Genomic DNA, 16,895 nt, shown 5'->3' with positions numbered 1-16,895 from the left:
TTAGGGAAGCAATATTTTTATTTTGTCATCATAAAATAACATTGTTTAAAGATCACACAAATTTGATAGATCATCTTTTTTCTCTCCAACATTAGGCCAGCACTAGAGTTGAGAAAGGTGGTCACCCATTTCTCTGTAAATTTATACTTTTAAGTAAAATAATTTGATTCTCTAAATATGCACTTTAATTAATTATGTCGCACGGTAAGTATCTTGCTCCTTTGGTCAGAGATAGTAAATGAAAACTTCAAATACTTGTATCTTCAATTTTTAAAAACCCAATATACATCCTTAACCAAGGAGTATTTATGGTACACACAAGCCATAGATACAAAATACACAGTATATACATGTTTTGAAAACAAATTGGAATTTATAAAAACTCAACAGCCAAATCACAGTAATTGAGGCACTAAATTAAAAGTAGTATCTTTTTGTCTTGATTATACAGACTATTCTGTGAACAATCAGGACTGTTTCATAAATATATATTATCTACAGAATTTGCTGTGCCAAAAAAAGCCAGCTGTGTTTAAGCTTAAAGGAAAAATTGCACTTTGAGATTGTTAACAGTTAACTTCTCATTTTTAATTCTTGAATATAGTAATCTGATGCCAGTGCTTTTGGCACAGGTATTGAGTTGCAGTTTTGCTACGCTTTGTTATAAAACACAAGGTTCTTTTATTTTGTTCATTAAAATCTGAAGAGTCTTAAACAAACCTAGAACTTTAATACAAATCTATATAGCTACAATTGCTTCATTAAATAATATACACAAATATGCTCTTCCATCTTAAAACATCTCGACAACTGCATACAAAACAGTCACTTGTATTATCTCCAGCCTTCTTAATCCCACACGTTATCAGTCTGCAAGTGACTGAAATATGGTTTCTGGCCACATCTTACACTAGATCACACCCCAGTATACAAGGACAGAAAATAAATGTATAATAAAAAGATTGGATAAATTAGAAGGGGTTTCTTGGTCTTGAATTCTTCTCCAACTAGTAATGATGCAGCACTGTAGGCAGCCCAGAAGACTCCAAACAACTGAAAAAGAAGATGAACAGTCTTAGCTGACACCACAAGAAAGTCTCTCCAAATACCACAGTAAAAATCACTTCCCTCAGTACAACAAAGAGCCAGCTACAGAAGTAGTGCTTGTCATAGCCCAAGAAATTCTGGCCATGGGGCTTGTAATGCATTTTCATACTAGTGGTGCAAAGATAAGAACCTTGCAGAGATTCAACCTGAAGATAACATGAGGCTGTTAGGAAGGTATATTTATTTTGAAGTTATTTATTAGTTAACTGTCAAGTTAATGATTTACATTCTATCACTTCTCAATTATCCCAGATTATCAAATCTCAATACAGCAATTTTGTTACTTCTCATAACTCTAGGTGTGCTTCAATTCTACTGTCTGCCAGCAAGCTATAGGGACAGAAACAATGAAATCAACAAAACAAACCTCCAGAAAGTGTAGAGCTTAGCTCGTAACAGAATTTTATCAGTTAACCTTCCCAGGCTCAGCAGTAACTTCACAGGCTACCTTAAAGGGTTTCAAGAGGTACTGAAAGTGTTCAAGAGCATTATGTTGCTCTGGGATCTTTTAGGGAATGTTTCTGGTTCCACAAAAGGTGTCCAGCAGCAGGTGGTATCAGGCAGGCTACTCTTTGTGCCTTACATTCCCCCTCTCCAAATCAGAACAATCCTTACCTGTTCTGCAAAGGGTATGGAGAGCTTTGTACTGCTACCACTATGGGGAGGTCTCAGAACAATGACTAACATCATATTCATGCTGCAGTGACTAAAAATAATCTGGATCATGGGGGAAGGGAGAGCTTATTTTCACATTCTTCATTCTGAGGTTTAATTATGCATTCTCTTCTCAACATGAGAATCCCATCTTTTTTGTAATGCAACCATTAGAGCACAGCAAAATACTTAAATACAAGCTACACTAGTAACAACAGGTGTTGTTATAGCAACAGCACTGTATATTCCCAAGCACTCAAATGGAACATTTAAAACCCCATTCACTTTCCACCAAAAGGATCACAGAGCTCACTTTGTAGTTCTGAAAATTTTGACACATCATTATGCTTTCCTGAGTAGAGTACTTGAAGTGTTAAGAAAGTGACTTAAAAATAACTAAATTCTCAATAGATTATAAGAACTTACTTTTATTAGTGTAGAAACAACTTCAAATGATCCAACCACCAAAAGTACAGGTGCTATGACAATGAGGGGAAGCAGGGAATATCCTATTACACCCAACACTTGGCCATAAGCAACCTGAAATTTTCAAGCACATAAAAAATAAGCTTTGCAGTACTCAATCTCTGTCACCAAAAAAATTTTTTCTTGTTATAACACTATCAATAATGATTATAATGTGTTATAGTCATGAAATTTCAGCTAAAGGAGGCTTGCTAGTATAAAAATTGGTTTTGTATGCTGAACTCTAGAATTAGAAATACGTTATCTTTTTTTTTCCCAAAAACCTGTAAACTATCACTTTCAAAGGAAGCATTTACATATGATACCCAGGAGCATAGAACTGCAACAGATCTCTCAAGGACCAGCTGTACTCCTGGTTGTCAAAAGCAGCAAATACATAATTTTCTGCATTAACATACTCATATCCATTATACATAAATAAATACATAAAGCACATTAATGTTTTTTGTGTCAGCGGAAGAGTTAAAACTTGATCCCTGTAAGGCACAGAATTCTGATTTCCAGCTTCAATTTACTGTGACTATCTAGAACAGAGTTGTTCCAAGTACTTCCATAACTACTTTTAGCTTCAGAAGGAAATGTCTGATTTTCCCCTACTATGGTCTGAAATGATCCTGTCCAGCTAGGCTTCTTGGATTTAACAGGAAAAGTGGTGGCATCTTGCAAGCATTTTCTTGTGGATGATGATCCTTTATGATAAGATCTGCAAACCTATATGTTTTCTCCAGTTTATACATCTGATAATTTCCCATTTTGAGCCCTAAACCAGATTGATTTAAGGGCCTCTGGATTGTTTTAAAATGCAGAAAAATACCATGCAATCACATTTATAAAAAACTTTTTACTTCACAACAGCATTCACAAAAGAAGACTCTAACAATTACGATTTAAAGAAAAATTTTAAAAAATTAAAGTAAATAACATAGGACCTCTGCAATACTGGTGCATCATTAATGCAATATCCATAGTAAAAGTATAAAAATAAAGCATCACTGAATATTTAGTTCTTCCCAACTACACAGTTCAATGCATTTTATGCTGCAGATCCATTTTAAGAAGTTTTAGTCTCCTGACTGTTAATTCCACTGCAGCTGTTGGTGGACCTTGCTCTAAGTAATTTTTTGTTGCTTACACCTGAATTGCTTAATAAGTCAATTTGTAAACAGTTCAAGCAGCTATTCCAACCCTGCTGGTGCAAGCAGCTGGAGGAAGGGATGCAGGCCACAACTCCAGCTGGCTTTGCAGTTGAGAAACATGCCCTGGCTTTCATACTTTGATGCCTTTGAACTGCATCAGGCCAGGGATGAAAACAAACACTGGCAGGTGCTTTACACACAATGACATCTGACTGCTGTTAGCACCCCATTTAAAAAAAAAAGTTTCCATTTAGTCCAGTGACCAAAAACTTGAAAGCATTTCTCCCTCAAGAATGGACTTCAGTTCTGGATCACAGGAAGCTGCTAGAATTCCTGGGTTCACAGCACAAATTTCTATACTGTTAATCTGGAAGCAAGCACACCATCCATTGCACCAAGAGATGAGTTGGTGATGTCTGTATTTTAGACTTCATTTGGGAGACTGAAAACCTGAAACGCTGACTTTACACTTAACAACTGCATCCATTCTTAGCTGGCTACAAGATCCAAACCCAAGCACTATGAAAAGCCAGCTACTGCTGAAAAACACTGTCAAGAGACTACATTACATCCCTCTACATCCTTTTCACATACAGGTACTTACTTCTCCTCCAAGAACTCTGGCCAGTAAAAAAATTGTCAAGGATCCAAATATCCAAATAGTTATGATCCAAGAAACAACCTTGAAAGATAAAGAACAATTCATTTATATGAGTAATTGTCATGGTGAAAAAGGAAAATCCATTTCCATAATTGCTTTCACTGCAATCAAGGATTTTATTATGCAAAACTGAATTCTGAATTGTGGCAAGAACAGTGTTTAGTATCACAGTGTAATTAACAAATGAAGTTCAGAAGTTACATTTATAGAATCACATTAATGGTAAATTTGGTATACACAGAATGCATGTGCAATGTGGTCTGTGAGTATTGTAACAGGAGTAGGAAGTTGAGTTAAAACTACCCTAAATGTCTTCATATCCCACCTATTACAAAATATGGGCTCAAACAGTTTTTAAAAGTCAGCCCAACCAATAGAAGCAGTTGGAATTCTCCTTTCACTTATAAAGATGCCACTTTATCCTTTACTCAAACTGAGAATGCTCAGAAGACATAGGACTTTACTTCTCAGTGGAACTTGATGATGATGATGATGAGAACTTAATAAAGAGCCTCAGATTCCTGAGACCAAGTCTGTCATTATTTTTTCTTGCTTCTTTCATAGTACTGCTCTTAAACTACAGAAGAAATCCTAAAATCATTCTCTGGCTTAAAAAAAATCCTTCAAATTAACTTAGCTGGTTTTGGTGTTGAGCCACTGGGAGGACCAGAAGGAAAGCTCTCCTTTCTGAAACAACTTTTTAGAAGGAAACAACAGTCTAAGTCCAGTCTCTGTATTTCCAAACATACAATGACTGAACTTAAAGAATTAAGTCAGTACTCAGTTCAATACTTCGCTTAATTGGAAGTTCCATATTTCCAGAAGAATGAAATAGGAAAAACCAGATAAAAATCACAGCAGCACTAAAAACAATATAAGTAGCTTTATTCTATTTGTGAAAATAGCACACAGCCTTTTTTTGCTTCCTATTTTCCTCCACTGACTAAGAAGAGGACCAGTTTAAAGTCTTAGAGCAGAAGTGCTCATCTCTCTCCAGTTTAGAGCCCACCTTTGGGCTCATCTGGTCCAGCTGCTGTCAGTCATCCTGTTGCTGGCTGCTAGCTTGCCCTCCTTTTACATATTCAGCACTCCTGCATCCATATGGTACACCCTCTGCTCCTAAGAAACATGAGACGCAGTGCTGCTGTACAGGAGGTGGTTCATCTGTCCCAGGGTCAAGGAATGGTCCTTGCTTTGCCAAGGAGACAGGTGAGTGGTCCACTCAGAAGTCATGAACAATAAAGTGGTTTAGTCTACTCACTTCAAGCCTCATAAAGATACTGAGAGTGAATCCTTAGTCAGCATTTGGTATGCCATATGGAAGCCAGAGGTCCCAAAGGGAATGATTTTATCCCACCATTCACAAGAATCCTTGCATAAGCACATCCTGCTGGTTTGCATACAGCTTATTGCCATACTTGGTCACATTTATAACAACTGTAACCACACATTTAGTGATAAAGATTTCCAATGCAGGAGCACCTAGGCTTATATACAAATTGTTACTATAAATGATAACACTTCTTTATTTTAATCAGAACATAAAGAAAAAAGCTAACTGTTTATGACAATTACATATGCACAATGCCTCTGAGTAGCTATTCACCCTGGAGTTCAAAAGGAATTATGGAAAAGTCTATTGACCAGAGGAAAGTTATTTGATTGTAACTGAGCAGGGAGGGCAAAATAGCAAACATCACTAATGAAGATTAAATACACCAGATAACAGCAGCCATACAGCATGAATTAAATAAGCAGCTTTATTTGTCAGGAAATTAGAACTCATGCCATCCAAAGAAGTGCTTTTTGCTAACATTTTTTAGTAATAAAAAGCAAGTTAACAAAAGGTCACAATTAAAATGGAAAGATTCACTAATATGACTATAAACCCATTAGTATCAATCTGGTTCCTCTAGAAACCGCATTGTTCCTTTGTTTTACTGTATAAAAACAAACCTGACATTTCATCATGATTAACTTACCCGTGGGCTATTTAATACATTCCTAACTGCTGTCTTTCTACACATTAACTTGAGAAACAGCACTTGAAATGCCCCACATTAGTACGTGAAAAAAAGACTTTCTACCTACGTAAGAATGCAAATTGCTTAGCAATCACATCCCCAAATTTAGTTCAGATTTTTTTTAGGCAGAAGATTTATACCTACCTTAAATTGTCCATATAATGAAATCATTGAGAAGAAGAGGACAACTGCCAGAGGACCCCAAAAGTCTGGATTGTCTCTCACTACCTGCCTATTGAACCCAAGAGATGGCATAGGCATCAACACACATCGAATTTTGTAGTAAATATCCTTCAGATCAATGTCAAGTTCTTCCCTGAAATTGTAAAGCAAGTGAGCATTACTATACAGAGCTCAGTAATGAAATAAAACTAAAAAAATAAGTACAGGGGCAAACAGTAGATTTATAGAGCAAGTCTCCTGTCAGCCACAAGGCTTTCTGAAGCCATGACTAGCAAAGGAACAGTTTATCCACAGTAAAGCAACACCATAACATCATGCTGCATTCAGTAACTGGTGGGACACATTTATTTAATTACTCAAAAACAAATTACATGACTGACAACAGCAAACATACATAGCATACCCCAACCAGGCTGGCTGGGGCTCTGAGTTACTGGAACTGGTGAAAGGTGTCCCTGCCCAAGACAGGGGGGTGGAACTGGATGATCTTTAAGGTCGCTTCCAACCCAAACCATTCTGATTCTGTGATACCCTGAGAGTCTGCATTAACATTTTTAGGACATGTGACACATTTGTGTCATTGGAATTACAAGTCAAAGACATGCACACATAGAGAATGTGTGTTCCTATGCCAAGCAGTTTGCCATGAGCACACTTACTATGAAAATATTTTATTTCAAATTCTGCAAGAAAGAACACATTACATTCACTAATCTTAAACCATTCCAAATACATCATGTAAAACTAATTTTTTAAAAGAAAATGGAGTTTAGTTCCTTCAGGAACAGTAGTTTTGAACAGACCAGTTTATGCCTATTGTTCAATTTCTGGCTTGTGTCCACTATGGGTAAAATAAATAAAAGTCACTTGAACTAGCTGCAACATGTATCAACAGATCTTGCCCTTCTCTCATAGCCTTCTCTGCTTCCTGTTACAAACTCTCTGCAAGCAGATACAAATTGGCCAGAAGACTCCTCTGCCCAGGACTCTCAGCTGGGACACTGCCCTGACTGTTCTAGCCTCAGGGGGAAGGAATCACACTTGCCACGTAATGGGCAATTCCACCTCTTTAGGTGCAGAACCTCAGTCATGACTGAGGAACTCTGAAGAGCTGCAGGACACTTCCAACAGATAAACTGCTCTACATTTAAGAACATAGGATATAATTCTGCATTTTTCTTCACTAAGTCCATTTATGAAGGTTTTGTCCAAGGCTTTGTTTTTTTGGTTTTTTCTTCAGAAAAGCTGATGTGAGAAAAAAATGCAAAGATGTGATTCATCACAAATTCTGTTTAAAAAAAAATAAATAGTGCTAATTCAATCCCTCAAGGCAATTTTTGGATTATTATTACTAAAGCTACTTTATAAGTGGTATTACTAACTGGTGACTAAGTAACAAAAATTGCTCTTTAACCATCCCTGAATTAAAGAACAGACTAGAAGCATCTATTTGCTACCATTTATCTAAAAAGGATGTAGCAGACCTATACTTTACTCTGTAGACTGTAATACAAATATTTGCTACATGGAAAATATTATTTCTCATTGTCTACATCTTCTGACAGTTTCTGACAGCTTCTCATGTGAATAAATTGTCTTTTGCATGAAGCTGACAGCCACCTCACCAGAAAGTGATGGTAACTGTATCAGGAAATAAGTGTCTGGAGTAAGGCTGCCCAATGAGAAAGTAGAAAAAAATAATTTCACTTTATTTAACAAAACATTTGCAGTGTAGCCCTCCGTTGGTGAACTTCCCTTAGCAGCCTGCTGTTGTTTCAATCCTTAACAGGATTCAGATTGTAAGAATTCATTATGACACATTTCTGGGAATAATCAAAACAACAAAATTACACTAAAGTCAGAATTCCTATATTGTAACCTCACTACACAAGTTTGCTTCTTAATTAAAAGTTAGAGGTTCACAAAACAGACATTCACACAAGGACCTACTTCTGCACACTTTAATTTAAGCCAGTTCTCAAGTAGCACTGCCATTATTAAGCTCTCCAGATATCTGTTGTCTCCCAACACTCTCATCTGAGCTCTACAGAGTACTCTCTGTCTCACTCCAATTTTTTAAAGCATCATTATGTTTAATTCACAGGAAAACACTGAGACAATGAGAATGAAGTTGTTTGGCTGCAGAACAAGGACCAGGCTGCCTGACTCTCAGTGTAATAACCTTAAGATACAAACTTTCTTCAGCCAGCCAGGTTTCTAGGAACAGAACAATGGATGGGAGACTTCCAGTTCTAAGGACGTTATTGTCCTTCAGCACCAGCACCCTTTTAATCTAGCTTTATAGTAAAAGGCAGCATAAAGATCATAAAGTTTGTGCTACCTTGCTTCTAACATCCCTACTGTAACAACCATGATGCATAATGCTTTTGCTTCAGAACACCTGACAGAACTGAGATTTACTTAGCAGGAGTCTTCCCACGGGGTTCTCTTAGTCTTTGATTCTTTCACAATATCCAGAAACAGGAATGCAAAAGATACAAAGAATACAGTCTCTTTTTAAAAAATCATTAAAAGATCAACAGTTAAAAACAGCAAAGCCATATAGGCTGTATACTTATGGAGATTAAAATCCATAATAGAAACAATGTTTTCATTCTTGCACCAGAAAACACTCATTGGTCAAGTTATTTGTCAAACAGAATTCTAGTCACAGCACAAGGCTGTGGGACAATCAGAGACTACAAGTTGTTTCTTTTCCCTACACAGCTAATAAAGATAGATACCCAGAAATAATTACAACATACAAGAGTGGCTTGTTATCTTCTGGGTCATCATCTTCCACTTCCAGAAGCCAGCCATAACCTCTCTGTCTTAGGAATGTAGTTGCAGTAGATTCTTTGATGAATTCTCCTCCAAGATTCAGCTTAACATCTGGAGTTGTTATGGAACCACTAAGATCTAAAGAAAAAGGGAGAAAAATATAGACCTTTTTATGTCTTGCCAAAAGCCATTTGATTTTAAAAGTACTGGATGATAAACAACAAACATATGAAGCTACTTGTGTTGGTCATGACCATAAACCAGTCAAAGTTACAAAATACAGTTATACTTTCACAGATACATAATTTGAAAGTGTACTGGTGGTTTTATTGCAATAGTAACAATGCTGGGTTAGGTCTCAAATACCAGATTTTAGCTTTTAGATGGGACTCTTGTATTATGACACAGTGTTGTGGTATAACAGAAAGGCTTCCATTTGTGCTTCATCATTAAGTGTTTAAAGGCACAAAAGGAGGACACTAGTGAGAGTCTCACTATGCTATACATTGTGGATTATTTATAATTTTTTTCTGATCATACTCTACCTCTTTTGGCATCCATTTTTTAATAGTGGCATTGTTTCAGCCAAAACCACTCTCTGCTAGTATACCAAATTTTTCATAAAAGGAAAACATTTGAAAATGTTTTAATTTGTAATCTGCCTTCAAGGCAGCTGAAAATGTTAGAGAAGGAATGCTATCATAGATCCTTAGGCTCTAGACAATTAGAAGTTATACAGTTATACAACTTCTCTTTGATATACTATGATCTTTCTCTACCACAGTACTAAGCAAAACAAAGAGCAATTTATCTATGTTCTGGTTGGTTTTGGCAAAATTGCCAATAAATATTAATTTTTTTGCTCATTTTATTCAGTTATATATGGACAGAAAATAAAAAAATAGTATAGGAAAACAAATTAAGCAACTTGATGAAAGAAAAAGATACACAAGAAGGAAGTAATTATTTCTTTAGGAAATAATGGATTTCCATTATCTGCTAAGAAAGAAAAATCCAAACAGAAATGTGTAAATATTTTGCACAAGCTTACTATAAATATATCGAGAGGTAAAGAAAATATCTTTTGTCTTATCATCATCGTGTGCTTTTCACACATTAAAGTTCCTCAGCACAAATTTCCCAGAACACCTAACTACAGCAAGTACTTCTGAAACACTCACAGAGGCACGTCTGACCACGTTTGTAGATTACATTTGCAACATCCACTTTGGAAATATTACAGTGTCATAGAAACAACTTGTACAGCAACAGAATCTCAATGTCTTCAGCCAACATTGATCATTCAGTATCGCAGTTAATTCACCAGAATTGTCCTTCCCAGACCAGCTTGCTGGGCCACTCAGATCCCAGCTTCTCCACAAAAGCTTTTCAACTATTTCATAATCATGAGAGTTGCTGATCCACTCCTTTGTTCTTGGAACACCATCTGCACAGGACCCTGGTGAAGATCACTGTAACTTAAAGCAGGAATTTCTCTTTGCTCTTCCCAGTCCCAGCACGCACACATCATTCTCACCAGACTCAAGCAAAGCCTTCCTCTGCTGTTTACAGAGGGTGGAAAAAAGAAAAATCTTAATGCCTTAATCAAGCTGAAACCTCAGAAGTTTTCTCTTGATTGGGGAACCCTAATGTTATTAAGACAATATATAATATATATTGTCTTAATAACATTATATATATATATATATATATATATATATAAAAACATATATATATGATGTTATTATTTCTTTCTGCTACAAGATAACACCTTTTTGCAAAGAGTGCTACTCTGTGCATAAATGCAGCAGTCAAAAGAAGTAAACACAACAGTCCCACCAGCCATGTATTTCTCCTTTCTCAGGGACCACTAACAATCCATCCTGAGGCATGGAAACTTCTACACAAGTTGTATTTACCAAGATTCCTTTTAGCAGTCCATGGATACCTGCAACCACATTTTTGAATTATAAAATCTATTAACATGACCTTAAGTCTGTTTTGCAAGACAAAAGCTGCAGAAACCTAAGGGAAAAGGGTTGGTCACCTCCTCTTCTGCAGGTTGTTTTGAGTGAGATGTTTAACTGCAGGGCAACTGGCAAATCCACCAAGAACTGATGACATTGATGGTTCCTAGTGAGAGTCTGGGTGTCTTCATTGCTACTGTCTCAGGCTGAACACAACAGAAACAAACCCAAAGTCTCTCAGATGCCTCATTTCAACAAAGCATTGTAGAAAACCAGCTTTCAAAACAGTCTTGACACTCAATTTTGAAAAAGCAGTACAAGAGGCAAACTCCAAACAGAGGGTTCTTTCTGCTCTGTCTGGTGACCTAATTGTGAACATCTCTCCAGCTTTCTTCCATACAGCTCCCACAGAAATAAGGTGGGGAAACAGTACAGCTAATTTTTATTTTTTTCATATGGATTGGGATTTGGAAAACATGCAAAAATTAGAGTGCAATGCATAGTATTTCAATTTTAAAATATCAAGATGCTTAATTTTGCTTGTTTTTTCTTTGCTAGGGTAGGCCTATCCAGCACTTTGAGGACAGGACCACACTTGAACACACAGGAGATCACATCTTGCTTGTGTTCATAAAAAACACAGAGCCAAGTGTGATTCAACACAACCTACCAGAAAGGTGGTTTTACTGGATTGGGTTCAGCATTGCCCAACAAATACTTCCAGAGAAGAAGCAGAGAGCTTCTGCTCTGAGACACATGGATCCTTTTTCAGGCCAAGGTGAAGAAGAAGGAAAAACCATAACAAAGGAAAACTAACCAGCAAAAAAAAACCACCTCAGCAACAAAAAAACCCACAGCTACAACAGTACTGTTGGCTTGTGTTTCTTTTCAGAAGGACTGTGAAGTTCACTAAAGAACAGGTATTCTACAGTAATTTCTCCATTTCAGCAATTCCTTTCCAGGGTGGGACACATGAGTGAGGATTTATATGATTCCTTAGTCGTAATTTTAAGAGTAACTAAATACACACACGGAAATAGAATCCTTGTTATTTAAATGGGTAGAGACCAAAAAATATTCTCCAACAAAGTCAGTTTGCACGATGTTGATCCTGTATCTTCATTTTTGAAGTCTGAAGGCACATCCTCACGGCACGCTGGCACAGCACTGCTGTTTGTGCAGCAGTTTGGCACAGGCCATGCTTCACTCCCGAAATGACACACACGGCCTCCTTTTCTGCTCCATGACTGTGCCGCAGTGAGACACGGCGCAGACACTTCGGCACATTACAGCAAACGTGAGCAACGACACAAGCTTCGGTAGGACAACAGAGCGGGCCTCCGGCAGCTCGGGAGCCAGAGGAGCGGGCAGTGACAGCGCTCACGGCTATGTCACCCAGCCGAGACACACTCGGCCCCGGCTCCAGAGCAGCTGCAAGCGGAGGGCACGGCCGCCTTTGCCACGCTGCTGCTGCTGCTCCCGTGACGCGGACGGCAGCGGCCCCAGGGCAGCGGCCAGCTCGGCCACCCCGCTCCGCCCCCAGCCACGACACCAACCGCGGGGCCGGCGGCACGGAGGGCAGGGAAGGGCCCTGCTGTCTCCGCGGCCCGGGAGCGGCCCGTTCCCCCGGGGCCCGGCCCAGCCCCTGCCTCGGGACAGCGAGCGCGGCCCTGCCCGCGGCCCCGCGCTCACCTTCGGCGTCCGCCGAGGAGACGAAGGTGAAGTCCCCGCTGCTGGGCGCGTAGAGCGGCGGCTGCTGAGCGCCCGGGGGCTGCATCTCCCCGCCCTCCGCGGGGGCTGCGGGGCCGGCGAGAGGCGAGCGGCTACCGGGGCCTGGGGCCTCCCGCGTCCCTCCTGCGGCGGCGGCGGCGGCACCGAGCCCAGAGCGCAGCCGCCTCACGGGGCGACAACAAACGGCGCCGCCGCTGCCATTGGCTGCTCGCAAGGCGCGGCCGCACTGGCCGCCGGTGCCCCAGCGCTGAGTGGATCCCGGCGCTTCCCGGGAGTGAGGTCACTTCCACTCCGCCGCCAAGCTCCTCCCGGGGGCCGAACCAACCTCCCTTCCTCCCTTCCTTCCTCCCTTCCTCCCTTCCTCCCTTCCTCCCTTCCTTCCTTCCTTCCTTCCTTCCTTCCTTCCTTCCTTCCATTTGTGGTCTCTGCTTTGAAGAATCAGAAAGTGGGATCTCACTTTTCCTGTGTTCAATGACAGGGTAAATCCATCCCTTTGTTCCCTACTAAATACCAACATTTATTCCGACAGGACACACTTTTTGCCTGACATCTCGAGGAAACAGGTTTAAATGTGGCATTCATGCTACAGACATTTCATTCCATTTCATACATAGATCTCATTAAGTGTCATGAGATATAAACATAAATGTATTATAAATTGGAAAAGTTGCAGGTCCAGAAATAGCATTAGAACAGTAGTTTGATGTACAGAAGGAACTTTCTTTTTCATGTATACCCCATTAAAGGAAATCTGCAAGGTCCATCACAAAAATTTTTTAACAAGTAAAACCCAATTTTTTTTTAAGGAAAGAACATGACTCCAAGTTCCTACTTTGCCATATCCAAGGATCACTCAAATTTGCATGTATATCAAATACGATTCGGGTTCAGGTTCTCTGTAGACATTTTACAACAATTATCAGTTTCCTTGCAGTAGAGGAAAAATCACCTATATTTGCACATAGCCTATTTTTAAATCAAAAATTGTCTTAAGAGTACAAAATGCCCCTACAGATACTTGTATTGTCAGATTTTCCCTTTTAAAAGGTGAGCAGTCAATACATCTGTTAAGAACACCTCATTTTCTTAGCTTTTTCTTATGTGGTACAAGATCTTTGCAATAGGCTTCTTTCTCTTTTTTCAGTTACAGCCAGCCTGTCAGAATTCAAGGAGCTTTTGGATAATACTTTTACTCATATAGTTTTCTGCAAGGAGGTGGAATTGGACCTGTTCATCCTTATGGATCCCTTCAATTTGAGACATTCCATGAGTCTATTATTATATTTAACTACAGTGCTATGAGTGTGCTGTTTCCTGTTGTTGTTGGGATGTCTTGGATGCTTCTGGAATCTGCCCTCCAGAGGATGCCAGACAGGTCTATTATTGGACAAATTTCAAATAATGAAATCATAGAATTATGGAACCATTTAAGCTGGAAAAGACACATCAGATCAAGTCTAACCATTACCTTAACACCACTAAGTCAACCACTTAACCATGTCCCCACGTGCCACAACTACTCTTTTTTGAATGCTTCCAGGAATGGTGACTCCACTGCTTCCCTGGACAGTCTGTCCCAATGCCTGACCACTCTTTCAGGGAGGAAATTCTTCCTTTAGCCAATCTAAACCTTCTCTGGTGCTTGAGGCCATTTGCTCTCATCCTGTCCCTGGTTACCTGGTAGAAGAGGCTGCCCCACCTGGCTGCACCCTCCTTTCAGGAGCTGTAGGAGTGATAAGGTCACTCCTGAGCCTGCTCTAATCCAGGCTAAACACCCCCAGCTCCCTCAGCCTCTCCTCACAGGACTTGTGCTCCAAACCCTTCCCCTGCTCTGTTGCCCTTCTCTGGACACGCTCCAGCACCTCAGTGTCCTTCTTGTAGTGAGGGACACGGAGCTGGACACAGCACTTGAGGTGTGGTCTCACCAGTGCCCAGGACAGTGGACCAATCCCCACTCCTGCTGGCCACACTGTTGCTGACACAGGCCAGCATGCCCTTGGCTTTCTTGCCTGTCTGGGCACATCACTGTCAAGCTGCACCCCCAGATCCTTTTCCCCCAGGCATCTTTCCAAACATTCTTCCTCAAGCATACAATACTGCAAGGAATTTTTGGGACCCAAGTGCAGAACCCATTGGCCTTGGCCCACTGATCCAGCCTGTCCAGATCCCTCTCTGGAGCTTAAACTCCTTTCTTAGTTTGTGGTTCTTATTTTTTGTTTGATGGGTTTTATTTTTTTCTTTTTATTCAACTACATATAGGGATGGCAACAAAGAATACCATGTCAAGGAATTGCTTGCACTTAAGGCAAATCTTTCACTTGTCTCATTGCAATTCTTATTTATTGAAATAGAATTTTAAGCTGTTTAGTACTTGCCTCCTAACAAGACCAACAGTATACAAAACTAGAACAAAACTTAGTGATTAGGGGCTCAGAAGTAGTGTACCTCTTGATAAACAAAAGGAGTAGTCCTCAGGGCACTGTAAGAGGGTTGGAGGAGACAAAGGAGAAAGAGATGAAATATCACTCTGAATCAGCTTTGAGGAGGAAACTTGGACAATGGTAGTTAATGACAGAATATTATGCAATAAGATGAGTCACAAATGCATGTTTTATTAGTGTGCTGAAAAGGAGCAGTGACAAATGAGGCTGCATGACAGGCTGGGTGACTAGTTCTGTCTCTCCTTGTTTCATGGTTTCATGCACTGGACCCTGTGCTATGCATGTGCTGTATCATTTTCTAAGTATAAGTGAAATACACGTAGGTTGATGTGAAGCAGGAGACAATTTTGTGACACTGCTGGTACCTAGAAAAGACAAGATATTGTTCACTATTTGGAAATATTTTCTGTCTTTTCTCATTCTCTGATTCTTACTGTGATCTTTGTATGAGCGCAAGCACTTAAGTAATTTGATTTCTCTGCTTTCAATAGACTATGTATAAAGACATTAATTATCATTCATTATCTACTTTTAAAAATAATTTTGATAGGACAAGAAAACTTGCTTTAATTATTTCCTTTTCTAGGAATCTTCTGACCAGCTGAGATCCAGATGGAATTTCACATCAAAGAGACACTGAAGGACACAAAGGATAGATGTTCTGCCTATGCCTATGTAAAATAACAGTGAGTAGGTTTTTAAGAGTTGCTCTTCCAGATGCTCTGTCATACATGAGTGGTGAAGGATCAAGAAATCCACCTGATCCAAACCCTCTGGATTTTTCTCAGCGTTTGCTCAAAAATTCAGATTTTGCTCTCCTCCTTTCAGCCTCCCTCCCTTCAGACTACAGAGGAGTAACCCTCTATCCCCTGCCTGAGCTGTGCCAGCGGAGGGCACTCCAGCACCGCTTTTTCCAGATCAGCCCTTGTCCGGAGTTCCATTCTGGGATTTTTTCCTGGGGGGGTGTGTGTGTGTGAGAGACAGAAGTGCTTGAAACCAGCTGAATAAACTGCCTTTAGTTATTAAAGCCCACACCACATATAAATATGTGAGCAATCATAAAGTGTTCTGTTGGGTCTGTTGAAGTTCAGGGTGTCTTACAGCTCTCTGCACGCAGCCATCCTTCCGTGTATTTTAACTATTGCCAAATGCTGGCTTCGTTCCTACCACCAGTGGGGCTTTGCTTTCCCTCTGGCTTACTGTATGGTGGAAAGGGAAAGGAAGCATTTCAACAGATTGTAGTAAGCTGTGCTGCATAAAAATGCCTTTTTGCATCAACACAGATACAACCTGTCAGCCATTAGAAGAGGCTCCTCTTTGATTTAAATTTTAGACATTTAAGAATCATGCATTATGTGAATTCCAAAACATATTGTAATAATTACTGTGTGAAAAGGAAGTCAGAACCACTGATGTTAAGAGTCATCTTCTGATTTCTGTGGGAAATTTGGAGCCAACTGCCATGATAAGGCAAGTGGGCAGACTGCTGTGGACTTTTATTCCTAATCTCTCAGAGTAATATCAGGTTAGGTTAATTGTTATAATATAAATCATCCAGTTTGAAATGACTTTTGAATTTGCATCTAGGGTTGTTAGAGTTTCTCTTTGGACCTGCCTCACTGTATCCAGTTGCTTGAGTCAGGGCTGCTCAAATTAGTGAGGCCTGGCTTCTTGGAACAATATGACTGTTGGGTTTAGTCTTGATATCAAAGTCCCACAATAAA

The 16,895-nt window shown here is 39.7% G+C and overlaps 1 protein-coding gene across 1 annotated transcript; it reads right to left on the bottom strand.

The window, feature by feature from the left end:
* YIPF4 (Yip1 domain family member 4) lies at positions 1-12,888 on the bottom strand. The gene is made up of 6 exons (XM_054280410.1): positions 12,692-12,888; positions 9,017-9,170; positions 6,213-6,384; positions 3,988-4,065; positions 2,188-2,301; positions 1-1,053 (listed from the first exon to the last, which is right to left on the bottom strand). The coding sequence occupies exons 1-6, from the start codon at positions 12,774-12,776 to the stop codon at positions 916-918; spliced, it is 741 nt and encodes a 246-aa protein (XP_054136385.1). The 5' UTR covers positions 12,777-12,888; the 3' UTR covers positions 1-915.
* Between the last annotated feature and the right edge of the window lie 4,007 nt (positions 12,889-16,895).

This window comes from Melozone crissalis, unplaced genomic scaffold (genome assembly GCF_028551555.1).
Source record: "Melozone crissalis strain CALT ecotype California unplaced genomic scaffold, PUWL_Pcris_2 ptg000027l_1, whole genome shotgun sequence".
Taxonomy (NCBI): Eukaryota; Metazoa; Chordata; class Aves; order Passeriformes; family Passerellidae; genus Melozone; species Melozone crissalis.
Note: the sequence above shows the minus strand (reverse complement) of the source record. Positions and strands in the feature narration are given on the sequence as shown.

What these genes read in the sequence shown, in the direction of transcription:
- YIPF4 (XM_054280410.1), bottom strand. Translation starts at nt 12,776, where the DNA reads ATGCAGCCCCCGGGCGCTCAGCAGCCGCCGCTCTACGCGCCCAGCAGC. An exon ending in CCAGAGTTCTTGGAGGAGAA is followed by an intron (nt 2,302 to 3,987) that starts GTAAGTACCTGT and finishes TGAAAATTTCAG; the next exon opens with GTTGCTTATGGCCAAGTGTT. An exon ending in TTGTTTCTACACTAATAAAA is followed by an intron (nt 1,054 to 2,187) that starts GTAAGTTCTTAT and finishes CTTCTTTTTCAG; the next exon opens with TTGTTTGGAGTCTTCTGGGC.